General features: G+C 39.6%; 1 protein-coding gene across 10 annotated transcripts in view; it reads left to right on the top strand.

Moving 5' to 3' along the window:
• Window positions 1–24,086, top strand: part of tcf12 (transcription factor 12) — a 76,350-nt gene extending 52,264 nt beyond the window's left edge. For 5 of the 10 annotated variants that reach the window (XM_055036442.1, XM_055036446.1, XM_055036450.1 and 2 more), the window contains 13 exons: window positions 2,230–2,329; window positions 2,775–2,914; window positions 3,478–3,619; window positions 3,780–3,850; window positions 6,805–6,949; window positions 13,101–13,174; window positions 14,592–14,663; window positions 15,120–15,311; window positions 18,273–18,378; window positions 18,461–18,620; window positions 19,452–19,681; window positions 20,451–20,604; window positions 21,458–24,086. In XM_055036442.1, coding sequence (XP_054892417.1) covers window positions 2,230–2,329; window positions 2,775–2,914; window positions 3,478–3,619; window positions 3,780–3,850; window positions 6,805–6,949; window positions 13,101–13,174; window positions 14,592–14,663; window positions 15,120–15,311; window positions 18,273–18,378; window positions 18,461–18,620; window positions 19,452–19,681; window positions 20,451–20,593 — 1,575 coding nt within the window. In that variant the 3' untranslated portion in view covers window positions 20,594–20,604; window positions 21,458–24,086. Of the gene's footprint in view, window positions 1–1,946; window positions 2,102–2,229; window positions 2,330–2,774; window positions 2,915–3,477; window positions 3,620–3,779; window positions 3,851–6,804; window positions 6,950–13,100; window positions 13,175–14,591; window positions 14,664–15,119; window positions 15,312–18,272; window positions 18,379–18,460; window positions 18,621–19,451; window positions 19,682–20,450; window positions 20,605–21,457 lie in introns of those variants that run through there. The other 5 variants (XM_055036444.1, XM_055036451.1, XM_055036448.1 and 2 more) reach the window with 4 other exon arrangements.
• Window positions 24,087–24,366: the final 280 nt, after the last annotated feature.

Here is a 24,366-nt window from a genome sequence, read left to right as displayed (position 1 = left end):
ACAATAAGTGTCTTTACTTTCTTTCTCCAGAAGTTTTTGCATTTATCTTCCTGGTGGTTTCTAGTAATGTAACATAAAAAAAAATGGGGGAGGAGAAGGGGGACTCATGTTTTGTTAAAAGTTTTAGAAAATATCTTGCCTGAATGAATGCTTTGAACTCCGGTGTCACTGTTACGGGTCATTTTATTTAAGCTTTACCGGCTGCTGCTCTAATAGCCGGTGTAAGCCTGTGTTGGTGTGCTGATCCGTGTGAGTGACGGCTTTTAATTAATGGCCTTGTAAAAGAAAACCCAGGCGGGCTCTCTCTTCCATAGGCCGACGGAATGAGGCACCCGGTGTTTGGGATGGTTTATTAATGCTTGGACTGGTTAGCCCAGGGTAAAAAGGACAATTAGCATTATCCACCGCCATATGCTGCCCATGGAGCGTCTGACACAGGGAAAAGACAAAGCCCTGGCTAACCTGAGATCTCTGTGGACTACGATCAACCTGGGTCACATGTGTAAGCCAGAAGGCCCAGGAGAGCTCCGCCCCTCCCAGAGCACTTTAATTACACATCCAGACAGCAGAACGCCGGAGTCCTGCTCACTCAGCACACACTCACATTCTGCCTCCACAACACGCCCTCGGCCGGGAATAAGGCTGCAGCTCACCACGACTATAGGCTATCGATTAGTCTCATGACTCATCTGATGAAATGATTAACTGATTAATAGTTCAATAGCAACAGGTGAATAACAGGAGATGTTTATTTTTTACAGAATTTAAACCAGGTTAAGCAACTTGATGAGCTTTTGAATATATTTACAGACAAATGGTTTTTTATATCTTAACCTTTCCAGACCAAACGTAGCACCGGCGATCAGGCCAAATTTACAGTACCGTAATTCTGCCACACTGTCTGAAAAATTGCTGCGGTTTCTGAAAGGAGAGACGTTGCACTTTCCAGTCAATATCGGGTTATTATGGTAATTTCACGCCAGCCAAAGCAGGGAGTGAAATTATTCTGACAAGACAATCTTTTAATAGTCTGTAAATTACAAAAATAATTAGCTAGAGATTGAAGGTTCCTGTTGTTACGGATAAATGGGTGAATATATTTACTCACAGGACATTGAAAGCACTGCGTACAATTAAAATAAGTAAAAATATCCAGGCAGAGATTTAAAACTTGGGCTAAAATGCCTTTTATAAAGTTTTGGCTTAATTACTGCTCTGAGTGTGTGATTTTTGAGTCTGTGTACTCCAGGTATCGCCTTATCAATGACTAAATTAGTCGACGATCACTACAATAATTGAGTGATAACAATTAATCTGATTAATTGCGTATTTTATTTGAATTAATTTACTTGCGCAATGTGTTGTGTTGGACAAGAACAACGCAGATAAACATGTCATGTCTTTCATGTGCTCTGGGAAGCAGTTTTGATGAGTGAGCTGTCAGCATCAGGGTGAAGCGAGGCTATTAAACGAGGGATTAAACATGTGGAGTGTGTGAGTGTGTGTGCAAGCTGGGACCGTGCAGGTGCATGTATCTGGCAGGTCTGGCTCTGATTAGTGCTACATGATGACGAAGGTCATCCATTTCTGTCTGTGGGAGGAAGAATCCACCCTCACACTCGCTCCCACTATGTGAAGCTGCAGACCACATCACTGGTGTTTGGCCTCCAGGTCCTTTGATCCCCGCCGCCCAGCTTGGCACGAACACGCAGCTGTACAACAGCCTGCCCATTGAGCCTCCCTTTTCCCAACCCCAACACACAGGTACAGATATGAGGAATGCTAAACAGGCCCTTCTTGTAGCACTTATTTGATTTTTGCCTCTGTGGGAATGCTTTAATTTGCCAGGCTTTTAGTCTTTGAGCGTAAGCGGTATCATTATACTTCCATTAGAGACTGAGTTGACCTGAAATGCAAATACTCCTGATAATCCACTCCTCTCTTCATGAGCTTGATTGCTCGCTAGTCGTTAAAGTGTGTGCCTGCGTGTGTATTTGTTGGCTTTGGGCTGCATCTGCAGGACTTGGTTTTAGTTGCGAGATTAAGCGGTTTTATGTCTGTGTGGTCGTGCATTTCCTTCTGGAAGAAAATATTCAAGGCAGTAAGAGTGCCTTTCATCTTTTTATTAACACTGTACTGTAATTTTCTGTCTAAACGCACTAATAGATGCTGGAGTGTTTTACTGTTTGTTTGGCCAGTTGTTGTTGTAAATCTGTGTTGTTTTGACAGGTGTACGCACCGTCTCCAAACTCAGACGACTTCAACAGAGATTCCCCCTCGTACTCCTCGCCCAAACCTTCCAGCAGTATGTTTGCAAGCACTTTCTTTGGTAAGTTCAAAGCAATGGAGTCTTTTTATTTGATTTTTTTTTTATTTTATTTCTAACCCTAAGCAGCCAGAGGTGTTCTTTTTGATATTCTTTTATAAAGAGAGGACCTGCTGGATCAGGCGATATTAATGCCTACTTATTTTGTCAAACAAAAAATCTGGATTTTTATGTGCTTTAATGAAGTCAAGTTTAAAGATTTGAAAGACCTGAACAAAAATCTAGACATTAATGTATTTTCTCTCTTTTTTTAAGCTTTAATGTGACTTTCAGGCGTAAACTCCTTTGTTATCTCAGCTGTTATGTTTAAGTCCCAGAAAGAAAAAAAAACAAAAACTACCAGCTTTAAAAGCATTTCTTTATTGAGCTCAAAGTTATAAAGTGGGTTATTAGCGAAAACATGTTGCTGCACTGAATTATAAGTTGAAATGTTGTGTATTTTTGGTAGACGGTACCCACAGTTCGTCTGACCCATGGAATTCGTCCAGCGGGATCAGTCAGCCCGGCTACGGGGGAATGCTGGCAGGATCTTCATCTCACATGGCCCAGACGGGAAACTACAGCAGCCTGCACTCACATGACCGTTTGGTAAGTAGTCTGCACAAGACCTACCCGGATAAACTGGTCATAAATTAATGTTAATTACTTTTTTTTTCTTTTGCTAAAAGTGTGTGAATTGTGTTGCTTCTAATTTCTGCCTCCCTCTTGTTTTTCTTTAGCGCTGCTTGTGTGTGTGTGTGTGTGTGTGTGTGTGTGTGTGTGTGTGTGTGTGTGTGTGTGTGTGTGTGTGTGTGTGTGTGTGTGTGTGTGTGTGTGTGTGTGTGTGTGTGTGTGTGTGTGTGTGCATTAAGTCGTTGTCTGGTTATTATCAGAGAAGACACTATTGACCCGGTTTTTGTCAGTGTTTGATCTGGCCTCGTCTGCCTGCCTGCTTCAGCTGGCAGAGCATCACAGGGAGCCTGCAGATGCTGCCTGCCCTCTCTTTATCTCCATCCCTCCACCCCCATTAACTTTTCCTGGGAGATGTCAAAGGACAATTACAATTTAGAGAACAAAAAAGCTCTGTTTTTGTCCTGATGCACGCACACACATTCAAGACACACATTGAAGACAAACTGCTTCTGCTTATTTATTTGTGTTTAATCCCTCAGAATTACCCCGCACATTCAGTCTCTCCGGACATCAACGCCAGTCTTCCTCCCATGTCAAGCTTCCACCGGAGCAACACCAGCACTTCACCGTTCGTCACCGCAGCACACACTTCATCCGTCAACTCCGTCGATGGGGTTATGGGTACGTACGGCTCGGCACGTTTTCTCCAAAAATGACTAATCCGCTGACCTTCGGTGTAATCAAAGTCTGTTCTGTGGAGGGTGTGAGTCAGTTGAACAGCTTCTGTGTATATCATGACCGATCTGTTGGAGTTTGTACTAACAAGGCCGTGTTCTCCCAGTCGCTGCGAATCGGGGGACGACTACTGGAAGCTCGCAGACTGGAGATGCACTGGGCAAGGCTCTGGCCTCGGTGAGTAAGAAACCCGCTCTACGATCCAAATAACCCTGAAGCCCCAAATATAAGTTTGATAAAAGCTTTCTCAAACTTCTGAATTACTCCGCTAAATAAAATGTCATGAAAAAGGAAAGTGTCAAAGTTGGTCAGGTGTTTCATGAACCAGTTGAAAGAAGAAATATCTAAAAACACTGAATTAAAAAAAAAACTGTTTTCTTGAAACAGTTACTAAAACAGAAACAAAAACATCCCATCTTTTGAAACATCACCTGCTTCTCTTTATTTTGGTCATGTTGTTATTTTAACCAAAGGTGAATTGTGTATGCATTATCACAGTCAAACAACATTTTGGCTTTATGGGGTTCATGATCAAACTAATTCTATAATTCAAGATAACTAAACTTTTGAAATAACATGACAACTTTTACATCAGCATAAGATGATGGAGCCAAACACGAAGGTAGAAATGATTATTTATTGGACAAAAAAAGCTTAAGTTTTGTTGATTCTTCTAAGAGAAACCATTACTGTGAAATAAATTAACCCCACTGACATCATCTGATAGCTGCTGAATTTTAAAATGAAACCCTTAAGATACAATTCATTTAATATTTGTAATGTGATATAAACTTGTTTTATATTCTTTTTCTTTCTGTGTCATATTTGATACATTAGGCATTTTCGGTTATGGAATTATCATAGAAAAGATTTTGTGTGTTTTATAATCAAACTTCTCATTCCAGATAGATGATACATTTAAAACCTGCTGGATCATGTACATATGTTGTTAAATATAAGTTTAAAGGTTTTATAATGCAACATTTGAAGCTTTTTATTTAATTGCAATACAAAAAGATCAATGTTTTAAAAAACTGTTGATAATGAGATTAAATAAAAAGCTTCAATTTCTGAATGTAATTTCTGGTTTCAGTCTTGAAAGGGTTAAACCATTTCACTTTAAAATCAGCTGGGCTCCATGTGGGAGGCTCATTTATTGCATTGTAAGCTTTGTTTGAGTCCCACGTTCCTGCAGGAATCTGTCGTCTCACATGAAAGTTTTGTCTGCACATTTAGGCTTAAGAAACGTTTCTCAAGAATAAAAGAAAGTATTGCCATCTGTGAGAGTTTTTTTTATCATACCCTGTAACATATTTGAATATGTGCAGTCTGTGTCTGGAGCAAGATAAGATTCAAATGTGTGGTTGATCTGAACAAAGTGTCTTAGTGTCCCCCAGTGTGATCTGCAATATTTTGGTAAAACTAAAACTTGAAGCACAAGCTGTTCCTTCAGGAAGAAAATTTCCTAACCTCTGCGACTTCACATAATGAGAGTTCTGGGACGGTAATAACAAATTAAGTCTTTTATATTTGCAGACTCAATTCTATTAGCATGACAAAGCTGGAGTGAAACGGACACGGTTGGACCCGGGTGGGGGCGGGGGTGCGGATCACGGGGCACATGGGAGTTTATAACTGCTGTGGCTCAACTCCACAACCCCCCCGCCTCTGTGGGGCTTTTGTTCTCCGCCCTTTTAAATTGGCCGTGCTTATTGGCCCCATGCCGCCTGCGGGAGTGTAACTGATGATGAGGCGGGGCTTCATTTATTCCAGTAAAATGAGCCGTGCTTCACTTTCAATGCAGTGAAAAGAAGAGAAAGCCAATATATCGTCTGGTCAGGAGTCACGGTTATAAACGGCCTGATTTTTAGACACTGGGAAGATATTTGGAGAGTTTTATTGGTTTTTGCCTGCTGTGTGTCCAAACTGGGAAAAAAGCATAAATGATACCGTGAGCGACTCTTCACCTCAACCAGTGACAACTTTGGAGCTGGGATGTCAAACTCACTTTAATTTTCAAAAATCTGAGTGTTCTTAAAGGGCCGGTTGTGCCAGAATATATTGATAAAACCAATTAAACTGTTAAAATATCAGTCAACAGCTGTTCCTTCAATATTTTGTGATTGTTTTAGTGGGTTTTTTCAATCAAAATCACAGATTTTATGGTGCCAATTTAGAAATGTTTGTATGGATTTTTTATAATATTTGCTGTATCAATTAAGGACCATAACTTGACATCAAGTCAGGCTGAGGAACCTTCACCTTGATTCTCCAAGACGACTGAAAAACCATAAGTTCAAGATTGAACAAGAAGGTTGAGGTCTTTCTATCACTCCTGCACAAGTGAAACAGTTGCTTTCAAGTTCCACTAAATCTGAATTTGTCCCAGAAATCTTTTTTTTTTCCCTTGCTAATTAGTCAAGATTCAGTGGTCAGACATGTTCCTTTAAGGCATAAACATTCTATGATTAAAAGAAAAAAAAACAGGAAAGTGTTTATATTTTAATCTAGTGCTTGGTTAAATAAATGAAGATCCAATCTCCTCAATCACCAGTCGAAGCAGAACCCGATGAACTCTGCCTCACCTACCAATAGAGCAGCACTGAAACAAAAAGATATGCTGAGACCGACATGACTAATAATCGTGGCATCTCACGGAAAACTTTTGTCCTAGTTGTCCTCTTTATAGGAGCGGCAAAGTTTCAAACAAATGCAAAAATAAACAACAGTTGGATCCTTGTAGATGTTGATGTATGGACCACAGCACAATCTCTGGCTGCAGACTAAAACATGGCCCTGGAGATTTTCTGTGTTTGGCTTAACGGGGTTTCCAGGTTGGGCGTCTGCACCTCCAGAAACCACAGTGGAATAATAAGCAGAGTGACTCGATCGAACACAACTGTCTTCATACAAGGGCAAAACAAGCGGAGAATTTGTCTTTATTTGAAAAGCTGCTCAAGAAATAAAAGAAAACAACTGAGATTACATGAGAAATATCTCATGTAATCTCTCAAATTATTTATTCCTTGGTGTTTTTGCCACCAACGTCACATAAACTGACCTGCTTATGTCTCGTTCTTGCTTCGTCTGCAGCAGGGCTGACTCTCGGCTGTCTATCTTCGTGTTTCCAGATTTACTCACCTGACCACACTAGCAGTAGCTTCCCGTCCAATCCGTCCACACCTGTGGGTTCCCCCTCACCTCTGACAGCCACCCCAGGAGCTGCTTCAGCGGGGGCCGTCGTGAGCGCCGCAGGAACCCCGTCTGCAAGGCCAGGTACAGCTCCAGGCTTCAGATTTTAATCTCTCTCACACACACACACACACACACACACACACACACACACACACACACACACACACATCTGAACCTCTAAATACCAGCAGTAAGATTAAATAAATGGATTCTATACAAGTATGAAAAAGCTTCTTTACAGCTTCAGGATCTGAGCCAAATCTATCTTTTTTTGATGCAAGTCTTTCCAAATCTCTTTCTCTCTAACAAAGCTTGTGCTTTCCCTCAAGAACATGGTGTATCAAGTAATTATGTTGCCATATGTTGTTTTTATAATCCTAAAAGTCTTATGTATCAGTTAGGATGTTAAAATAGAAAAAAACAATGTTTTTATTTTAGAAGAAGTAGTCCAGGTTTTACTAAAACCAAATCTGACAATTCCTTCTCCTATCCCTGTTTAAACATTTCATACATTGTGTTTGCGTTTTGCTTTGACCCAATTAAAAGGATTTAATTAATGGGGATCCGGTTTTAACTGCAGAAGAATAATGGCAGGCTCATAAGAAACCTGCTGTTTCCATTCATCAACCATATAAACTTTGAAAACGACCGGATGAACATAGACTATTTCTCTGACCTTGAACTACAGCATCCAGAATAATGCAGAACAAACTAAAGCGTATAAGGTGTGTAGTTATCTATTGGGAATGGCGAAAGTTTAGTCTGGATGTGTCTCGCTATGCATCAAAACAAAAGTACTTTACCTAAAAGGAAGGTTTGAAACGCGGCAGTGACATATATGATGGATGAGCTGCTGTAATCTCCCTTTCCTTCATAAGAGCTCAAGTATTGCTCACAACAGAACGCTCTGTTGCCTGTAGAATTGAATTGAGCGACTTTGGAGCAGCCCGGTATCATTTGCATGTGATTTAATTAAAGTAAACACAGCGCACTGTTGTGCGTGATGTTTGGTTTGGCAATTCTCAAATCAAAGGGAGTGGTTTCTTCAGGGGCTGCAGTGATTTCAAGCTCAGGACAACATATCAAACCTTTTTTTTCTCTGTAGATCCATAAAAATTGTTCATGTTTATATTTTCCACCAAACAGCCAACAAGTGGCTTCATGCTGCCTCGTTCGAGTGCGCCTCCCACCCACTGTATGTGCTGCGCACTCTGTGCTTGGCACTAAAACACCAAACAGATGAAGTGTATTTCAAGGTCTGGTATTTGCCAAACTGTCACAGATTTCCTTGCACTTGCCGCCGCACCGCCACAAATACGAGGCCCCGATGACTTTAATTAATTTAATGACTTTTACTGCGTGCTACATTCTGCTTTGATTAATCAAAGCCTGAGCAGAATGGCTAGTTGAAAGTTCTTCCAAAACTTAATTAAATACCACTTTTAGCTTTAGAGTAAGTCTAATCATTTCATACTTGCTCTTTAAGCCATGTGTGAACAGTTTCTAAGGAATCCATCCAGCTTTGCCTCTCATCCTCTAAGCAGTGCAGTTAACAACTTTGATGATATTTGAAATTTAATCTTTTTAAGTGAACAAATACAACATTAACCTCAAATAAGAAAGTTGGCCTTTTCTTATCTGTACTATATGAGAAGAAAAATAATGAGATTTGCATTAAAATCATAAGATCAGCGCTGTGTTGGTCCATTCTTCTCTGCATATTTTGGTTTTACTGAGCTAATCCCCGCAGACATTGAGACTTTTTCTTTCAATTTTGTTAATTTTACATCCCACCCGACAGAACAACATTCATTCTTTGACTTATCTGGGACTTTATTTTCAATTTAAACCAATTTTTAAACCGTCTTTGGGACAAGCTCTTACAAAAGAACATTTTAGAGTGGTGAAGGATACCAAAATCTTACATTTAAAGTCTTTGAGGTGGGTCCTGGATTACTATTCTTGAAAAGCATTTCATTCGTGCAAAACTGTTTTATTGACTCATAATAGCAGCTCTTGGCATTCACCCTCCTTTGTAATGAAAGAGAATTTAGACTGGATTTGTTGTAACGTAATCCTGCTTTCCATGGCAAGGGCTTTGTGGTACTTTATGATTCTTGAGGACGGACATGCATGTTTCCCCCCAAAATTGTAATTATTTTCTGCAGCGAACACAGAGAACAAACACACAGAAAAAGAGAACAGCTCGGCACGTCTTTTCACGCTTGAGAGAGCAGCAAAAAGTCGGTTCTCGTTTGTAGCGCGCCGGTTGTTTAAGTACGGACAAAAGAGATGTGCGTTACAGTAATAAGGACTGTCAGAGGTGTTGACAGAGGTGGGAGAGTAATGGAAAGAGAACGAAGGGGAACGGCGAGGGAAAGCCCGGTGTGTTGTTTTAGTGGGCAGTTGTGTCATGTACGGTAATGGAGTTGCGACAGCTGTCTCCACGTATGCCCCCCTCATCCTCAGCTGTTACCCTGCCCCATGGACAGCTGTTCTCCCAACACACACACACACACACACACACACACACACACACACACACACACACACACACACACACACACACACACACACACACACACAGAGAGAGCAGACTGGAAACGACTTTTCATTTGCCTTTGTGTGATGGAAGATGCCTCTGACTCAGCTGATCTGGACTCTGATAACTTTCTTCATCTATTTGCATTACAGAATTGAAACAACAATGATTAATTGAACTCTTAAACTAATAATATGGAATACGTTCATGTTAGATTGCAGGAAATGGATATTGTCTCTCTAATTATTTGCTCTTATTGGGCTAGAAAAAGAGCCAGTCTTCCAAATTGGCCCAAAATTTGGCTCTCTGTTAACGTTGGTTGCAAAATCCATTCATCACCGGGATTACACCAATATACAGCACATTACTCAAGACTGTTTTGTTCAATTAGCCCTCTCCGGTGCATGTGGGGAACTGAGCCTCAGGCTAATTTTTCACAGCCGCCAGCCAGCGAATACTCAGGCGAAGTACTTTCCTCACTCACCTGGGAGGGAGCTGAGGCAGAGCAGACTTTCATTTCCTTCACTTTTAATAATCTGTTAATTAAACTCTGCTTTTTCAAAGGAAGAGTGTGAGGGAACATAAAAACCCGAGGACAAAAGACTTTAAAGGTTCAGTCAGACATTTCAGTGGAATTAATTAATGGAAAATGCTGGGAACGGTTTTCTGACGGTAGGGAGGTGTAGCTTTCTTTTTTCAGTGATTCTTCATCAGCTAAAAAAATACATTACCCTGTTTGTAGTGAAGAAGTAATTCTGTTTCTCTTACTATATACTGCCGTGTAGAGTTGTATAGACAGGATTTTACCACAATATTTTGTAGTACTATTGTGATAATAACAAAAACTATTCCTTACTTCTTTTTCAGGTAACTGCATGTCACATGGTGCTGTGCTTTTCAGACATATTTGAAATAGGATCTTGATTTATGCAATTGATCTGCAGATCGAGACTTCATTTAAGCATATTCTCAAATTTACCATGTTTACTGATGCCCTCATGGAAAAAATAATGAACAAAATAGAAAAAATTACATTTTAGTCAATTCTTATTCATAATGAATGAGAAGTGATACAATAAATGTCCACTGCTAAAGTATCATTTAAACATAAAACCCTGCCATGTTTTGCAGTATGTTTGTTGTTTTTAATGTGCTTTTCTGAATAGTGCATGTTTATGAGGCTGAAACTTGAGGAATTCAGTGTTTTTAAACTCTGCTTTATCTCAAATTTAAGCTGAAATTGCATCAGTTTGACTGGGTGTGCAATTTAGAGGTGCACAATTGCAATACACTTACATTACACAAATGCAGAACGGATGCCAGTAAACATGTGTGGCAGTCTGGTGTTTTATTTGTGCATGCAACAGAGAAAGGTGATTTTCCGATGAGTTAATTCTTTCCTACACCCTTGAAATGCAGCCTTTGTGATGGAGGCATTAGTCTCCACACCATGACTCTCCAGGGCTTTTACAACCTAAACTATTTCCAGACAGCCAATTGTAAACAATGGAAAATTGGAGCCTTCTTTTGGGTGGTTGAGCAGAACTGTGCAGAAACATGTGGGGGAGGGGCAGAACAGCTACTATTAAGCTCCATAGAGCTGTAGAAAACTCTGATCATTCCAGTAGTTTCTCTTATTTCTTATTAAAATGATAGGGGCGACTGTGGCTCTGGGAGTAGAGAAGCTGAATTTTGATGGGACGGTTGTAAGTTTGATTGCAGTTTTCTTCCAGTCACTTGTCAATGTGTACCTGGGCAAGGCACTTAACCCACCGATCTGCATAGTGGTGTAAAAATGTGGGTGCGAACGGGTGAATGTAAAATGCTTTGAATGCTCAAAATGTTTGGAAAAGCTCCATATAACTTCATTCCATATACCATTTAAATCACAGGGACATTTTGAAAAGAGTGCTTTCACACCAGCCATCTTTAGTCCACTTTAATCAGACTCTAGTTTGTTTGAGACTTTGAACAAGCGAACCATACCAGCCAAAGATGTAACAAATGTTGCAGTTTTACCAGATTTCAGGTGTGAAAACATCCAAAAAGCTTCTAGGCGTTTTGAAACCGAAAGTTTTCTAGGTCTTTCTGATAATACACTTAAAAATACATTTCTGTTGTAAGCAGCACATTAACTCTCTTCTTAAATGAATTTCAGGGTTTGCACTAATTAAAACAGGATGAAAGCCTCCATCTGTGAATTGTGCAATAACAGACCTAATTTACAACCGTGTAGGTTGAGTTTGGCGTCCGTCCACAGGGAAGGACGCCAGAGGAGAGCGGGCTGGACCGGCCAGATACACCCTACCCTGGAAATAACCTGAAAAGCTGCAGTATTGTCAAAACCCATTGAGGTTATTTAAATGCACTATAAAGCATTGTCTCATGTTACACATCCAAGACAAGTTAGTTGGACAGTCATGCTGAAGAAAATGAAGGGAAGAAACGTTGTGTAGCTTCAAATGTGATGAGCAGATGTGGATTCCTTTTCTTTAATTTACACCAGATCGAATCAGCCTGATTTGTCTTCCGGTGCTGGCCTGTAGCTCAGCTTCTTGGCTCTCACACGTTCATTGAATCCAGAGTGAACATTTACAAGCCAAGCTGGAAATCGTAACCCCTCGTGAAGAAAAAGCTGGACTATTTTACATCAAGATAATCTGATTAAAATTCAATAGTTTGCTTTATTTTGATTTCTGTCCAACTTTGTGTTATAAATGTTTGCAAATATTTAGAGCTGCAACTTGGATAAAAGAAAAAATAGCATATTCTGCAGATTTTTCATTTTATTCATTACAAGATGCAAATAAATAAGTAATTAAATTCCTTCAGTGATCACTTGATCATTGAATGCAGTTAAAATCCTTCCAACATGAACATGTGGAAAAACTTTCTCTGTTTCATTTAGCATGAAACAGAGTTAAATGAAATACTGTATTCTCAAATTTACCATGTTTACTGACCAGTAAACATCAAGAATAATTTGATGAGTATTTTTTGGATTACGTTGATAATTGGATAACAAAAGCTACTTAATTGGAGAATTTTTCTAAATTTTAACTTGATGAAGCTAAAACTCAGGGAAGAACATATTTACAAGACAAAAAGTTTTTTTTTCCAGCTTATAAAATGCATGTTTTTCTTTTCTTTTTTTTTTTTTTGTTGCATTAATGTTCTGACTGTTGTTTTGTTCAGCAAATGTCCATTTTTCTTTCATACTGGTTAATTAAAGCGCCTAATGGAGAACGTACTGTCTCTATACTCCAGCTGTTGGAGAACAAAGAGGCTCAGTTGTGTGAAAACATGTTAAAAGTGCAGAGACTTTAAAAACAATAGTGTGAGTTTTCAGGGCGTTGCTCATATCTTGGTTTCTGGATGCTCCGTTGCCCTGGACGTCTCAGGGTGGAAGTGGGAATTACTCGAACCCTTTGCTGGCTCACATTTCAGGATGCAGTCCAGCCGGCAGGAAGTGATGCAGTTGGGTCTTTAAAAGATAAAAATATCTCAAATGGAACAAGAAGAGGCCAGAAAATCGGGATGTCTGTGTTATGACTGCATGTTTGTCAGCTACCTTTTGTGATGTGTGGATGATTCAGCAGGGCTCCTCACGGCTTCTGTTTGTTCTGATATGAAACTCAGCCCCAGCATTGCTAACTACGTCCCTCTCCGCATCATTTCCTTTCCTCCCAGGTGCCACCCAGTGGCCCCGCGCCAGCGGACAGACTCCCTCTTCTCCAAACTACGAGAACTCCCTTCACTCGCTGGTAAGCTCCCAGTGACTCAACCCTGCGATTCACTTTAGATACGTTATCCATGAGCTAGCATTACACGGAGATTCCTGTCTGACAAATGTTCTGCTGAGGAAGACGGGGGTCGAGGGATAACCAAACTGAACAATACTCGTCCCTCGGGGCCTGCCATCTGTCCCTGGCTCCGAGGGCCCACTCCCGGGCGTGGATGACAGTCGGGGGGGATGGGCTGAGTTAAGCAGGCTGGTGTGAGAGGCTGTGGAGGGATGGCAGCTGTTTGCTGAGCCACTTCTCCTGAATTCCTCCGCTGCCATGCGACCAGAGCTGAGGATCACATTTCACCCGGCCCAGCTACCTGTTGACATTCATTTGCATTACCTGCTGCAAGCCTGCATGCATTTAAACACAAACCACCTGATAATTAGAGGTGCAGGAACATGCAATGTAAAATAATCACCACACTACAAAAACACAAAATCTTAGTTTCTTTGCAGATTTGAAGTAAGACAAAGCTAACTTGCACTGGCAGATTATTTCACTGATAATAAAATAAAGATTAAAAACTTGTTTAAGTTCCTTTTGAATGATAATAAATGAAACATTCACCAACATATTTGATGGAAGGAAATATAATGTTTCTTCTAATATAATGTTCCTGACTGTATTGTGTTTTCCTCATAACTTTTTAAATTTGTGTTTTTATTATGTGAATCACTTTGAACTGCTGAAATGTGTTATACAAATAAACGTGATTGATTGAGTGATTGATTGAATAATAAAACACATGTTCCACGTTATAAGTCTAAATAGTAGATTAATTTTGTAATAGAAGACTAAACTAAAAGACGCTAGATTTTTTTTCAGTCTGGAATGCAGCAAACATGCATTCTGTGCACTGTTTTCCTGTAAGTCATAAATATTTCTACTGGCAGGCGATGAAGGAATGCTTTCATGATGAGAATTTGATTAAAAGTGTTGAAATAAAACCTAAATTTCCCTGCTTGTCGAGTCAGAGCTACCAGGAAAATGAAAAAGTCCCATCAGGTTCAGGAGGCGATGAAGAGAGTCAGAGATTGAATTAAAGCAGGGACGAGTCATTTCACTGCCAAACGCCATTTATTAAAGCTCGTAGAAATACGTCTTACTTAAACGTTCAGTTTTTCATCCATATAAAGTGTTCAGAAGAGTGGAAATAAAATATAAATAATACTTTTAAAGAATAAACCCCATGAGCAGTGGCGTGGTTTGGGCTGTTAAATGTGCAAACGTGGAAACATTTTCATCTTTTCAAAGTGGATGGTCAGCAGCTGCATGCTTCTCTCCTAATCCTTTACTTCTTCAGAAAAGCAATCTTTATCTTGAGTGTGTTTGTGGTATTTATAGACTCTGATCTCTTCTTATAATTCTTTTTATTCTTATTTGACTTTGCCAGAAAAACAGAGTCCATCAGCAGTTACATGAGCATCTCCAGGATGCCATGTCTTTCTTAAAGGATGTCTGCGAGGTACTACTCCGATAGCCTGCATCCATGCATCCTCCACGCATCTTCACGTCTTTCTTTTATTGCACAAACACATTATTGGTTATTTTTAAATATGATTTTTTTTTCTGCCCAAGTTGCCTTTATTTTCCATGTCATGTTGTCTTTTGCAGTCATTCCAGCTTGCAGTAATTATGTTTGGAGCAGATTTATAAACGATTATTTTGATCAGATGATTAATAGAGAACAAAAGAGGACACAGTTTGTCTTTGCAGCTCAAGCTGAAATGGCTGAGTTTATCTTGAGTTTGAACGGCCTTCTTTATCGTCTGTTTCATCCCCGCCCCTCCCAAGTCCTCGCCATACAATCAGTGTTTTCAGTTTTCATCCTAATGTGCTTATACTAAGCTGCTCTGTTTTCCTTTTCTCTTCTCCTCTTTCCCTAAATCTTTGCTTCCACAATCCCCCCCGGTCCTTCCAGTCTCGGATGGAAGATCGCCTGGACAGATTGGATGATGCGATCCTTGTTTTGAGGAACCATGCAGTGGGCTCCACCGCCAGCCTGCCCAGCGACATTCACAGCCTGCTGGGACAGGCGCAGAACGGGCCAATAACAACCATCGGACCAAACTTTCCCACCTCTGCGCTCGTTCCAAGTCGGACTGCGGCGATGGTACGATGAACGCTTTGACGTTTTCATGTGTGGTTTTCATTAAAACTCCCCCCATCAGAGGCTCGACCACCTGCTCAAAGCTGGTGCGTCGCCACGAGTGAAAACTAGATGTTTTCCACACTTGAATAGTTGAATTTATACCGGCATATTTTCCATAAGCGTAATGGCTGGCCTAAAGCTCACCCTCCTCTGGAGAGCGGCTGGGGTGAAGGAGGAATGAGAAAAGCAGCCGCAGTAAAGAGAAGCTGCGCTTCTCCGTAGGACTTGTTTGTGTTTCTTTTCCTCTTAAAGTCGAAGCCTCTTGAGGAAACGGAGAATGCACGATCCGGAATAAATCAGGATGTGTTCGTCCAGTCTGAGGTATTTCATTTTCTGCAGCCAAGAGATTTGAACACATCTGCAGGGGAAATCAAAACGGGACAGCTCATCTTGTTGTAATCCGGAGGTGTTTGGAGATAATTTGGGTCACTCAAAAACTATGAAGAAAAGCCGTGCAGGGTCAGTTTCATCATGGATGCAAATCCAGATTACTCATTGTAATTGTAACAACAAAGCAAGGCAGGTTTATCTGTGCAATTAAAGAGTAATTCAAAGTTATTTAACAAGAAAACATAAAGAATTAAATAAACAATTGCATTAGGAGCATGAACTGAGAAAAGTTAAACCCTTATTTCCAACCAAACTAATCACTAACATATAAAAAAGGTGAAGTCAGACAATAATATTTTCTCTTTCTAGGAAACATCATTGTTCCTGATTTAGAGGAGACCATTGTTTCTGTCTATTCTGGGTTTTAAGGAAGTTTTCTCCAAAGTTAACAAGCATAGAAACTAAAGGATGCCTCCATTTGATTAACATGACCCTGAAGAAATGAGCTCGCATGTGTCAAACTCGAGGCCTGGGGGCCAAATCTGGCCAGCAGCAGCTTTTTATGTGGCCTTCTAGACTCCAAGTTACATCAATAAGTTGCTCCAGTTTTTCACAAATCAGCAAAATTCACACAAAATCAACAAATCTCCTCATTTTTTTCTTAATTTTACCACAAATCTTTCTCAAAATTGCCCAAAACCTGATAATTTATTGGTCAATAATTGATAATTGATCATTTAATCAGTTACTCAGGACTTTTCACCTACTTTGTACTTTTACTTGAGTAAAGATATGATGAAGCAGGGCTACTTTTACGTCTTTGTGTGCTCTGCCCACCTCTGTATGTTGATTAAATTTAACCAAATGTTCTCCTTTCTTTCAGTGTTTCAAAATGTGTAACTTGTGACTCAAAATGAAGGAAAGCATAACAAAACTAATATTCTGTACAGTGTTGTCAGTAATGAACAGAGGTTTATTCTTAGATGCTGTTGGTGTTGTTTGAAGACGCCGTGTTTTGTGTCGGTGGGCGTTTCCAGGCCTGATGCCGCCGCCGCCGCCGTGTCCCTGAACAGAAATGTTTCTGTGCTGGTCAGAGGAGCTCAGTGTGGCATGTTTGTTGCAGGAGGCTGGCTTGTGGCTCTGATGCTGACCGACCGCGACTGTGAGATAGAACATACTGTGTCTCCGCTGACACTGCACTTCCTGTGTGGGGAGAGGTCTCTTCAGAGGGGGGGGTCCGCGGGCCGACTCCCCGCCCTCTGCCCCCTCGCTCCCCTTTTCATCGCCGCTTTTTAACAACCCAGGAAATGTGAATGGATGGAAACGTGTGTCTGAACCCAAACAGAGAACCTCAGCTGTATGGTAATCAGGCCCGGCCGTGAAAATGGCAGCACTCTTTTCTCACCAGAGACCCCCGCCTCCCTCCATCCTCCTCCTCCTCTTCCCACAGACAAAGAGTTGTTTGGACACCTGTTGAGAGCGCAGCAAAGATTAGCGTAGCGCCGAGGAAGGGGAGGATCTCGGAGCGGCAGGGTGAACAGAGGCCAGCAGTGACTGGGGATCACATTCCTGAAGGAAAGACGGAGAAACTCTTCCCCCAGCTTCTCCACTGGGAGTCGTTTTGTGATGAAGGAAGGACTCCATCCTGGAGCAGCTGATTATTTTATAGCAACAATCTGTAAAGAATAAGGGATTTAGTTCAGGAACTTGGACTGAGAGCATTAAACATATCTTGAAAAGAAGCTCTGGAGAGTTGAAGACTCGCTAAAAGACGTTTTATTTATTTGTGGTTCCAAAGAACTCGACTTGAAAGTCGCTTAGAAATTAAAAGTTTCATCACATGAGAAGAGCAAACTTTATGCATCACATATAGAATTAAAACAAGTATAAAACAAAGATGCAATAAAAACATAATGAAGTTAAATAATATGAAAAATGACTGGATCTGCAGCTACAAAGATTTTCTGCTTTAATAAATCTCAATACAGTGAAGGGAGGATCTCTTCTCTATTTTTGACCAAGCACTTAATGTTTCATAGGTGATTTATTTTATTATTATATACAATTTTTTACACAATTTGACCCAAGTGAAGGTAAAATTTTCCCATTCGAGAAATTTTGGGTAGAAAATACTTGCAGGAAAAAAACTAGTTTTTCCATCTTAAATGCAAAATGTAAATATTTTCATATAGTTTTGGCTCAATTACTGTTGTTATTTCAGTCTTCACATTCCAGTTAACTATTATTTGATTACTAAAATAGTTGAGGATTATCATGTTTCTTCTACCTGCTTCTTTTTGGACACGTGGACATGATCATTTGTTTTATTTTTTTCTTTTTTTGTTCAAAATAAATAAATGAAATGATTGAATAATCCCAATTCAATTCAGAAATACTTTATTAGCTCAGATTAAATGAATCCTGTTAAAAGCAGCTCTTCTGTCTTTAAATGAATCAGGGTTTTAAGTCTCAGATCTTTACATTCCTGCTCACAGTGACGAGGTTTCCTGTTTTCCAGGCCGTTTTCTCCTCTCGTGTATTTTAAGCTCTTCTGTTTCCTTTCTGTTCATCCACTTCCTGTCTGCGTTCCAGCAGGGCGGCGACGACGCTGCCAGCCTCACCAACAGCCACGGAGGCCTGCCCAGCAGCGGCTCCACGTCCAGCACGGAGCTCAGCCACCAGGTGGAGGCCTTCAGAGGTCAGAGGTCACCCTTCCTGTTCCTCACAAAGATCTGCAGCGCTGCGATGTCTCACCGCTGCGTGTTTTTCTGCCGCCGCAGGTCTCACCTCAGCGCTGTCCGGTCAGATTCCTGCCACCCTGGAGCTGAAGATTGAGAAGCAGGAAAAGGACGACATGCACGACAGCCTGTCTGATAACAAATCAGACGACGAGAGCGACAGGAGAGACATGAAGACGCCCAGGACAGGCCAACGCACAAGGTAGGAAACGATTAATCACGATTAATTGATAACTGAAGTAATCGTCAACTAATTTAATTATCTATTAATTATTAACTGAAGTAAATAGACAAAAAAAGAAGCAATTTACTGAAAAAACAATACATTCAGAGCAGTAAATAAGCCAAAACAGCTTATGTTAATTATATAAATAGACGTGTATGTACGTTTTGCGTTTAGGATAAAAACACTTTTGTCTGTAAACACGTTTCAGCCAAAACTCATCAAGTGGAATCGATTTATCTTCAGGTTTACTAAAGGAATGATTCGTTATCACTGATATGATACGTTACACAAAAAAATGTTTGGGGCTTATTTATCTAAAAAAGAATTTCATTTGTTGTTTATCTGCATATTTTAGCGTATTTCTAATGTTGCGTTAAAGGGCTAAATGGCTAAATGAAGAACATGTAAAATGTGTGATTAATCGTCAGAACAATCAATAGATTGATTTGAAAACAGAAAAAGCTTGAAATTGAACTGAACTCAAATCCAAGAAAACAAAGGATCTGTATGTTAGATACTGGATTATTATTGGGTATATTTAATATAAGCTGTTAACCTATTTAAAGATTTATCATGAATACAAAATAATTCAGGAAATGCAAGGTTATCATTTTGAACTGGTAAAAATTTGATAATAAATGTCTTGGATTTTAGTCGTGAATAAACATCTAATCTTGTTTTATATGGTTAAAAATCTTTACTCCCTCTGCTTTACGACTCAGTTTTGTGTTGACCTCGACTCTCCTCTCTCTCTTTCTCTCTCTCTCTTCTCTCTCTCTCTCTCTCTCTCTCTTTCTCTCCTCGCAGCATCACTGAGGACGAGGATCTGAATCCGGAGCAGAAGGCCGAGCGCGAGCGCGAGAGGAGGATGGCGAACAACGCCCGCGAGCGCCTGAGGGTCCGAGACATCAACGAGGCCTTCAAGGAGCTGGGCCGCATGTGCCAGCTGCACTTGAAAAGCGAGAAGCCCCAGACTAAACTACTCATCCTGCATCAGGCGGTGGCCGTCATTCTTAGCTTGGAGCAGCAGGTCAGAGGTCAGTGCTGCATCGCTGCTGCAGATGAAATGTCAACGCTGCCTCACATCACGCCAACCTTGGGCTCTTCTTTTAAAACGCACAAGCAGATAATCAGTGTGTAAGATGCCTAAATTTATTTGTGGAGTCATTGTTAAACTGATTTATTCATTAAATAAGATTCAAAGGTTTAGACGTGAATAGATACTTGAGTCGGTCTTTATTTTAGACAGCATAACTGGATACAAACATGAAATTCCTCAAAACTCACAAATGAGTTTTCTTCCTTTTCACCAAAAATCTTCAGAGCAGAAAATATTTTAAATATTTATGACATTTGTGCAGACTAAAGGCTTATTTATAAATAACGTGGGTTAAAATCAGGAAAATAACTGGATTAATGCAGAAATAGAAATAATTTGAGAAGCGCAAAGTAGAAACAAGCCTCACTGAAGGCTGAAAAACGTTGCAAAACAACATTCAGAAATATTTTTCAGATGAGATGCATAACTAATATTCTCATTGTAAATTAGATTCATATAGAAATACTCTGATTTTGTTATATGCATAAGGAGTTTCACATATAGATATCAGATATTTTTATCATATTTTTTCATCTTTATGTCCTGTGTTCAGTTTTTATGACAGTTTTATCCTTTATGCTTTTAGTCAAAGCTTATTCTTGACATTACACATTTTTTATACGTCCATTTTTTCCTTGTATATTTGTTTGATTCTAATCTTCACCATCTGAAATAAAAGTTTGTTTTCTGTGTGTCTGACTCTGCAGAGAGGAATCTGAACCCCAAAGCAGCCTGCCTGAAGAGACGAGAGGAGGAGAAGGTCTCCGGCAGTTCCAGTGACGCCCAGCAGGGGCACACTGGAGTCCATCCAGGCCTGACCGACACGTCCAACCCCCTGGGTCACCTCTGAGCTGGAGGCAGGTACGCCAGCTCCCACATTTCACATAACAACTCAATATATTTACTTGATTCAATGTAATTTTATTACTTGTAACAAATTAACAAGCTGGTAAGTTTCGTCACCTGTTTTCCCTGATTCTCCAAACAACCAGAATAACATGAAAGAAATAGAAAAACGCAGATGTTATCATTTATGACGACATATGAGGCCCATTGTAAAGAGAAGAAAAAGGAAGAGTAAATTCAAACTTTCTTTGTTTGAAAAGTAGGAAATGTGATAGAATCACTTTTAGATCAATGTCAGAAATTTTTTCAACAAAAACAAGAAAATTTCTGAGTTTCAAATTTCTAAACGTTTTGACCTTTCAAACAAAGAAAATTTTCAAAACAAAGAAAATTTAAATGAAGTAAATCTCAAATTTCTGTTTTTCTGTACAAAGTGTTTGAGATTAATCAAATATGTTTTCTATGAAATATTTTCTTCCAAGATTTCTGCAAGTAATCAGGAAATTCTGAGTTTTTTATAGCAAATTTTTGACTTTTGAACCTCTGAAATTTTCTTGTTTTGTCTTGAGAATTTCTGACCTTAATCTAAATTTTTTTTTCTTTTCAAACTCAGAAATTTCAACGGTTTTTTTTTCAAAGATTTCTGCTATTAATTTTTAAAATTCTGAGTTTTTCTAGCAAATTTTTTACCTCAAAATTTTTGTTTTTTCTATAAACATAATTTATAGAAAAAAATTCTGCTTTTCAAACCAGAAATTTCTGGCAGTTCTTTTGTATATTTTTCTGTCAAAGTTACGTTTTCTTTTCTGTTGATGTTGGATCGTTAGCGTCTGATTGTTAGCGTCTGATCGCTGCGTCTTCTCCGCAGATCGATGTGACGCGGCTCGCTCCAGTGTGAGCCGGTGAGCCTGCTTCCCAGTGACAGACTGGACTCGTGGTTCCCACGCCAGTCGCAGGAGTCAGACCACTTGAAGCGAAACTAAAAGAGTCCAACACGATTGAAGAGAGCCAAGCGTCCAGCTCCACCCACTGACCAGTTCCCATCTGCAAATTTCTCCCCGCAAAGAAAAACCGAAACCACATATCAGTGTCTGCAAGAAGAAAAAGAAGCGTGTTGCTCCTGAACAATCAGAGACCTACGCAACCTCCGCCAACCGTACGTGGAAGTTGCCTTGTGCCTAAACTGAATTGACGAATGCATTGTAACAGCAATTTTTTTCCTGTCTGTCAGGTTTTTTTTTCTATTTATTGAGCTGTAAGGTGTCTGCCGAAAGGGAAGTTTTGGTAAAATCCAAAAGCGAGCGGCTTTTCAGTCGAGCTATAGTTTGCTGCGTCACCGTCAAACCAGAGCCCCCTGCTGAGACCAGGGGAAAACATTTGAGAAGATTAATTTATTGGCCAGTTTAGACTAATATTTATACCCTGCAACAACAACAACAAAAATACTAGCTTTTAGATGCAAACCACAGAATTGTCCAATGTTTTTTTTATGTTAAAGAAGATATATTATTTATATTTATTTGCTTGATTTTGCCACTGGCCACGTGTGAAACCAAAACTACCTAATGTGTATTTTCTAAAGGTGATTGGCAAACTGTAGTTTCACTGAAAGCTCAGATGTAGTTTTGTTTTTGTTTTCCCTCCGTTTAGACATTAAGAAGCAAACTGGTTAGCATTCCCAGCATATTTAGTGTCTTAACTAAAATACAAACGGGACTCAGCGTCCCGTCGTCCCTTTGCCATATAGTGTTAAACAAAAAGCATTTCGATGGTTTTACAGATTCCTGTCAGCATTTTTAGCCGCCTGACATTTTCTTCCTATTATTGTTGTCTTTTGTTTTGTTTTTGGCGAATCAAAATGCTTAATGAGATGTAGTGAGAGAGTGAAAGTAAAAATTTCACAAAAAGGTAAAAAAAGAGAAGAGAACGACGACCATGCTATCTCCTGGCCCGACGAACATATCAGTTTTCTTTTTGTTGATATTTCACTAAACTTCCAGTTATTCAGACTTATGCTTATCTGTGAGTCCGCTCTTCGTTTCGATTTCCAGCCGTCTAAGTTATTCTCCAGTTCGGATCGAGGTTAGATTGAACAAACGCGGTCAGCAAGGTTTTCCTTTTACACCTCAAGACATTGATCATGTTTTTGTTTTCCCATCAGTGTGCATGCTTTACATCTCTCCTTTTTTTGTATCTTTGGTCTTAAGACTTGCTTTATATTCCATATATTTCTTTGTATATTATGTGATTTCCTCCATTCGAAGCGAGGCGGCCACGTTCACGACGAGTTTTCATCCAGAATCAACGATTCACAGCAGGAGTTTACGTTCAGCACATTTTTGTTATCATGACGAAAACTGTAAAATAATGTGTATCCTCTGACTGAATGTGGCCTTCTTTTTCTCCTTCTTCTATTTCTTCTTCTCCTTCTATTTCTTGTCCTTCTCCTTTTTCTTCTCCTTCCTTCAGTATTTCATGTTGACAGACTGAGGGTGTAATCTGTGTCACTTCCAGCTCTTATTTCCTTCATTTTGTTTGCTGTTCTTTTTTTTTTTGCTCCTCTGTTTGCCAAGTTAGACTTTGCTGTATCCCCAGATGCTTTCCCTTGTATAATATATGAGAAAAAAACAGAAAATCAAAAGAAAAAAAAAACATTTGGCTTATTTTTCACTGTAGTTAGTCTTTTATACAATAATAATACTGTAAGAATATTTCTTGAACTCTAAATATTACTCTTTCTAGATTTTTGAAAGCAAAAGTTTTGAGTAAAAAGTTTCTTACTTTATTTTACTATGTTAGATAGTAAAATGTACGGTTATTTACCACAACTTGTCGATTATTACAAGAGATTTACGAGCGACAGAAGACAGCGGAGCTGCGGCTCGTCGTTCTTTAAAAGGCGTCGATCGAGCTGCAGGTTCCTGAAACAGAGACTTTCGTCTTCCTCTTTGGTCTCCGCTGTTCGCTGATAAAACATTTCATCTTGTGTCAAATAAGAAAAGGTGTCGATCCGCATTTTAAAAAAAAAAAGAAAGACAACGGAAAAAGATAAAACAACTGTGGCAGCGGGAATTTGAATTTTCTGTCTTTTGCAGCAGGAAACCATGTATATAACATTTATGTTGCAATAAATGTGCCATCTTTTTTTAAACTGGATTGTATGTGCATTCATTTCCCTCTGAGCAAAGAGGTTTTAGTTTTTACTGCCCTCTCAGATTTTACCTTTTTCCCCAACACAGCAACATTTTCCTGTAAAACAACACAAAGAAAAAAAAAAACAACAAAGGTCAAAGGTCGCCTCAGAAGAAAGAGTCTCAATTATTAGACTTTATTATTGTTTCTGTTTTTGCTTTTGGAGACGTTTCTACAGTGGATTTAGGCCAAATGAGTGTTTTATAGTATGTAACTTCTTTTTACCAGTGGACCATTGTAGTCTGTATGAAAAGTAATATGAATATATATGTTTCTATTTTTAATAAAGTGTGATAGCAGCGTGATGTGCTGTCGTCCTTGAATGCCTCAGTGTTTCGCTCCAGCGGCAGCCGTTACTGATTTGATGTACAACTCAACATAGTGAAACATCATTAAAAGATTTATTACGTTCAAAGACGCTCGCTGACATATTTGAAGCTTTTGTTTGTGCTGATTTTGGTGAAAGCACTTCTGTTTTGTAGCATAACGCCAAAACAAAAAGGTTTACGTGTTCATCTGAAGTAACTTGTATTCTGTGCCTTTCTAATCCTCCTCCGGACTCTTTAGACGATTCATTTTTAAATA

This window comes from Poeciliopsis prolifica, unplaced genomic scaffold (assembly GCF_027474105.1).
Source record: "Poeciliopsis prolifica strain line A6 unplaced genomic scaffold, Auburn_PproV2 SCAFFOLD011, whole genome shotgun sequence".
Classification (NCBI taxonomy): Eukaryota; Metazoa; Chordata; class Actinopteri; order Cyprinodontiformes; family Poeciliidae; genus Poeciliopsis; species Poeciliopsis prolifica.
Note: the sequence above shows the minus strand (reverse complement) of the source record. Positions and strands in the feature narration are given on the sequence as shown.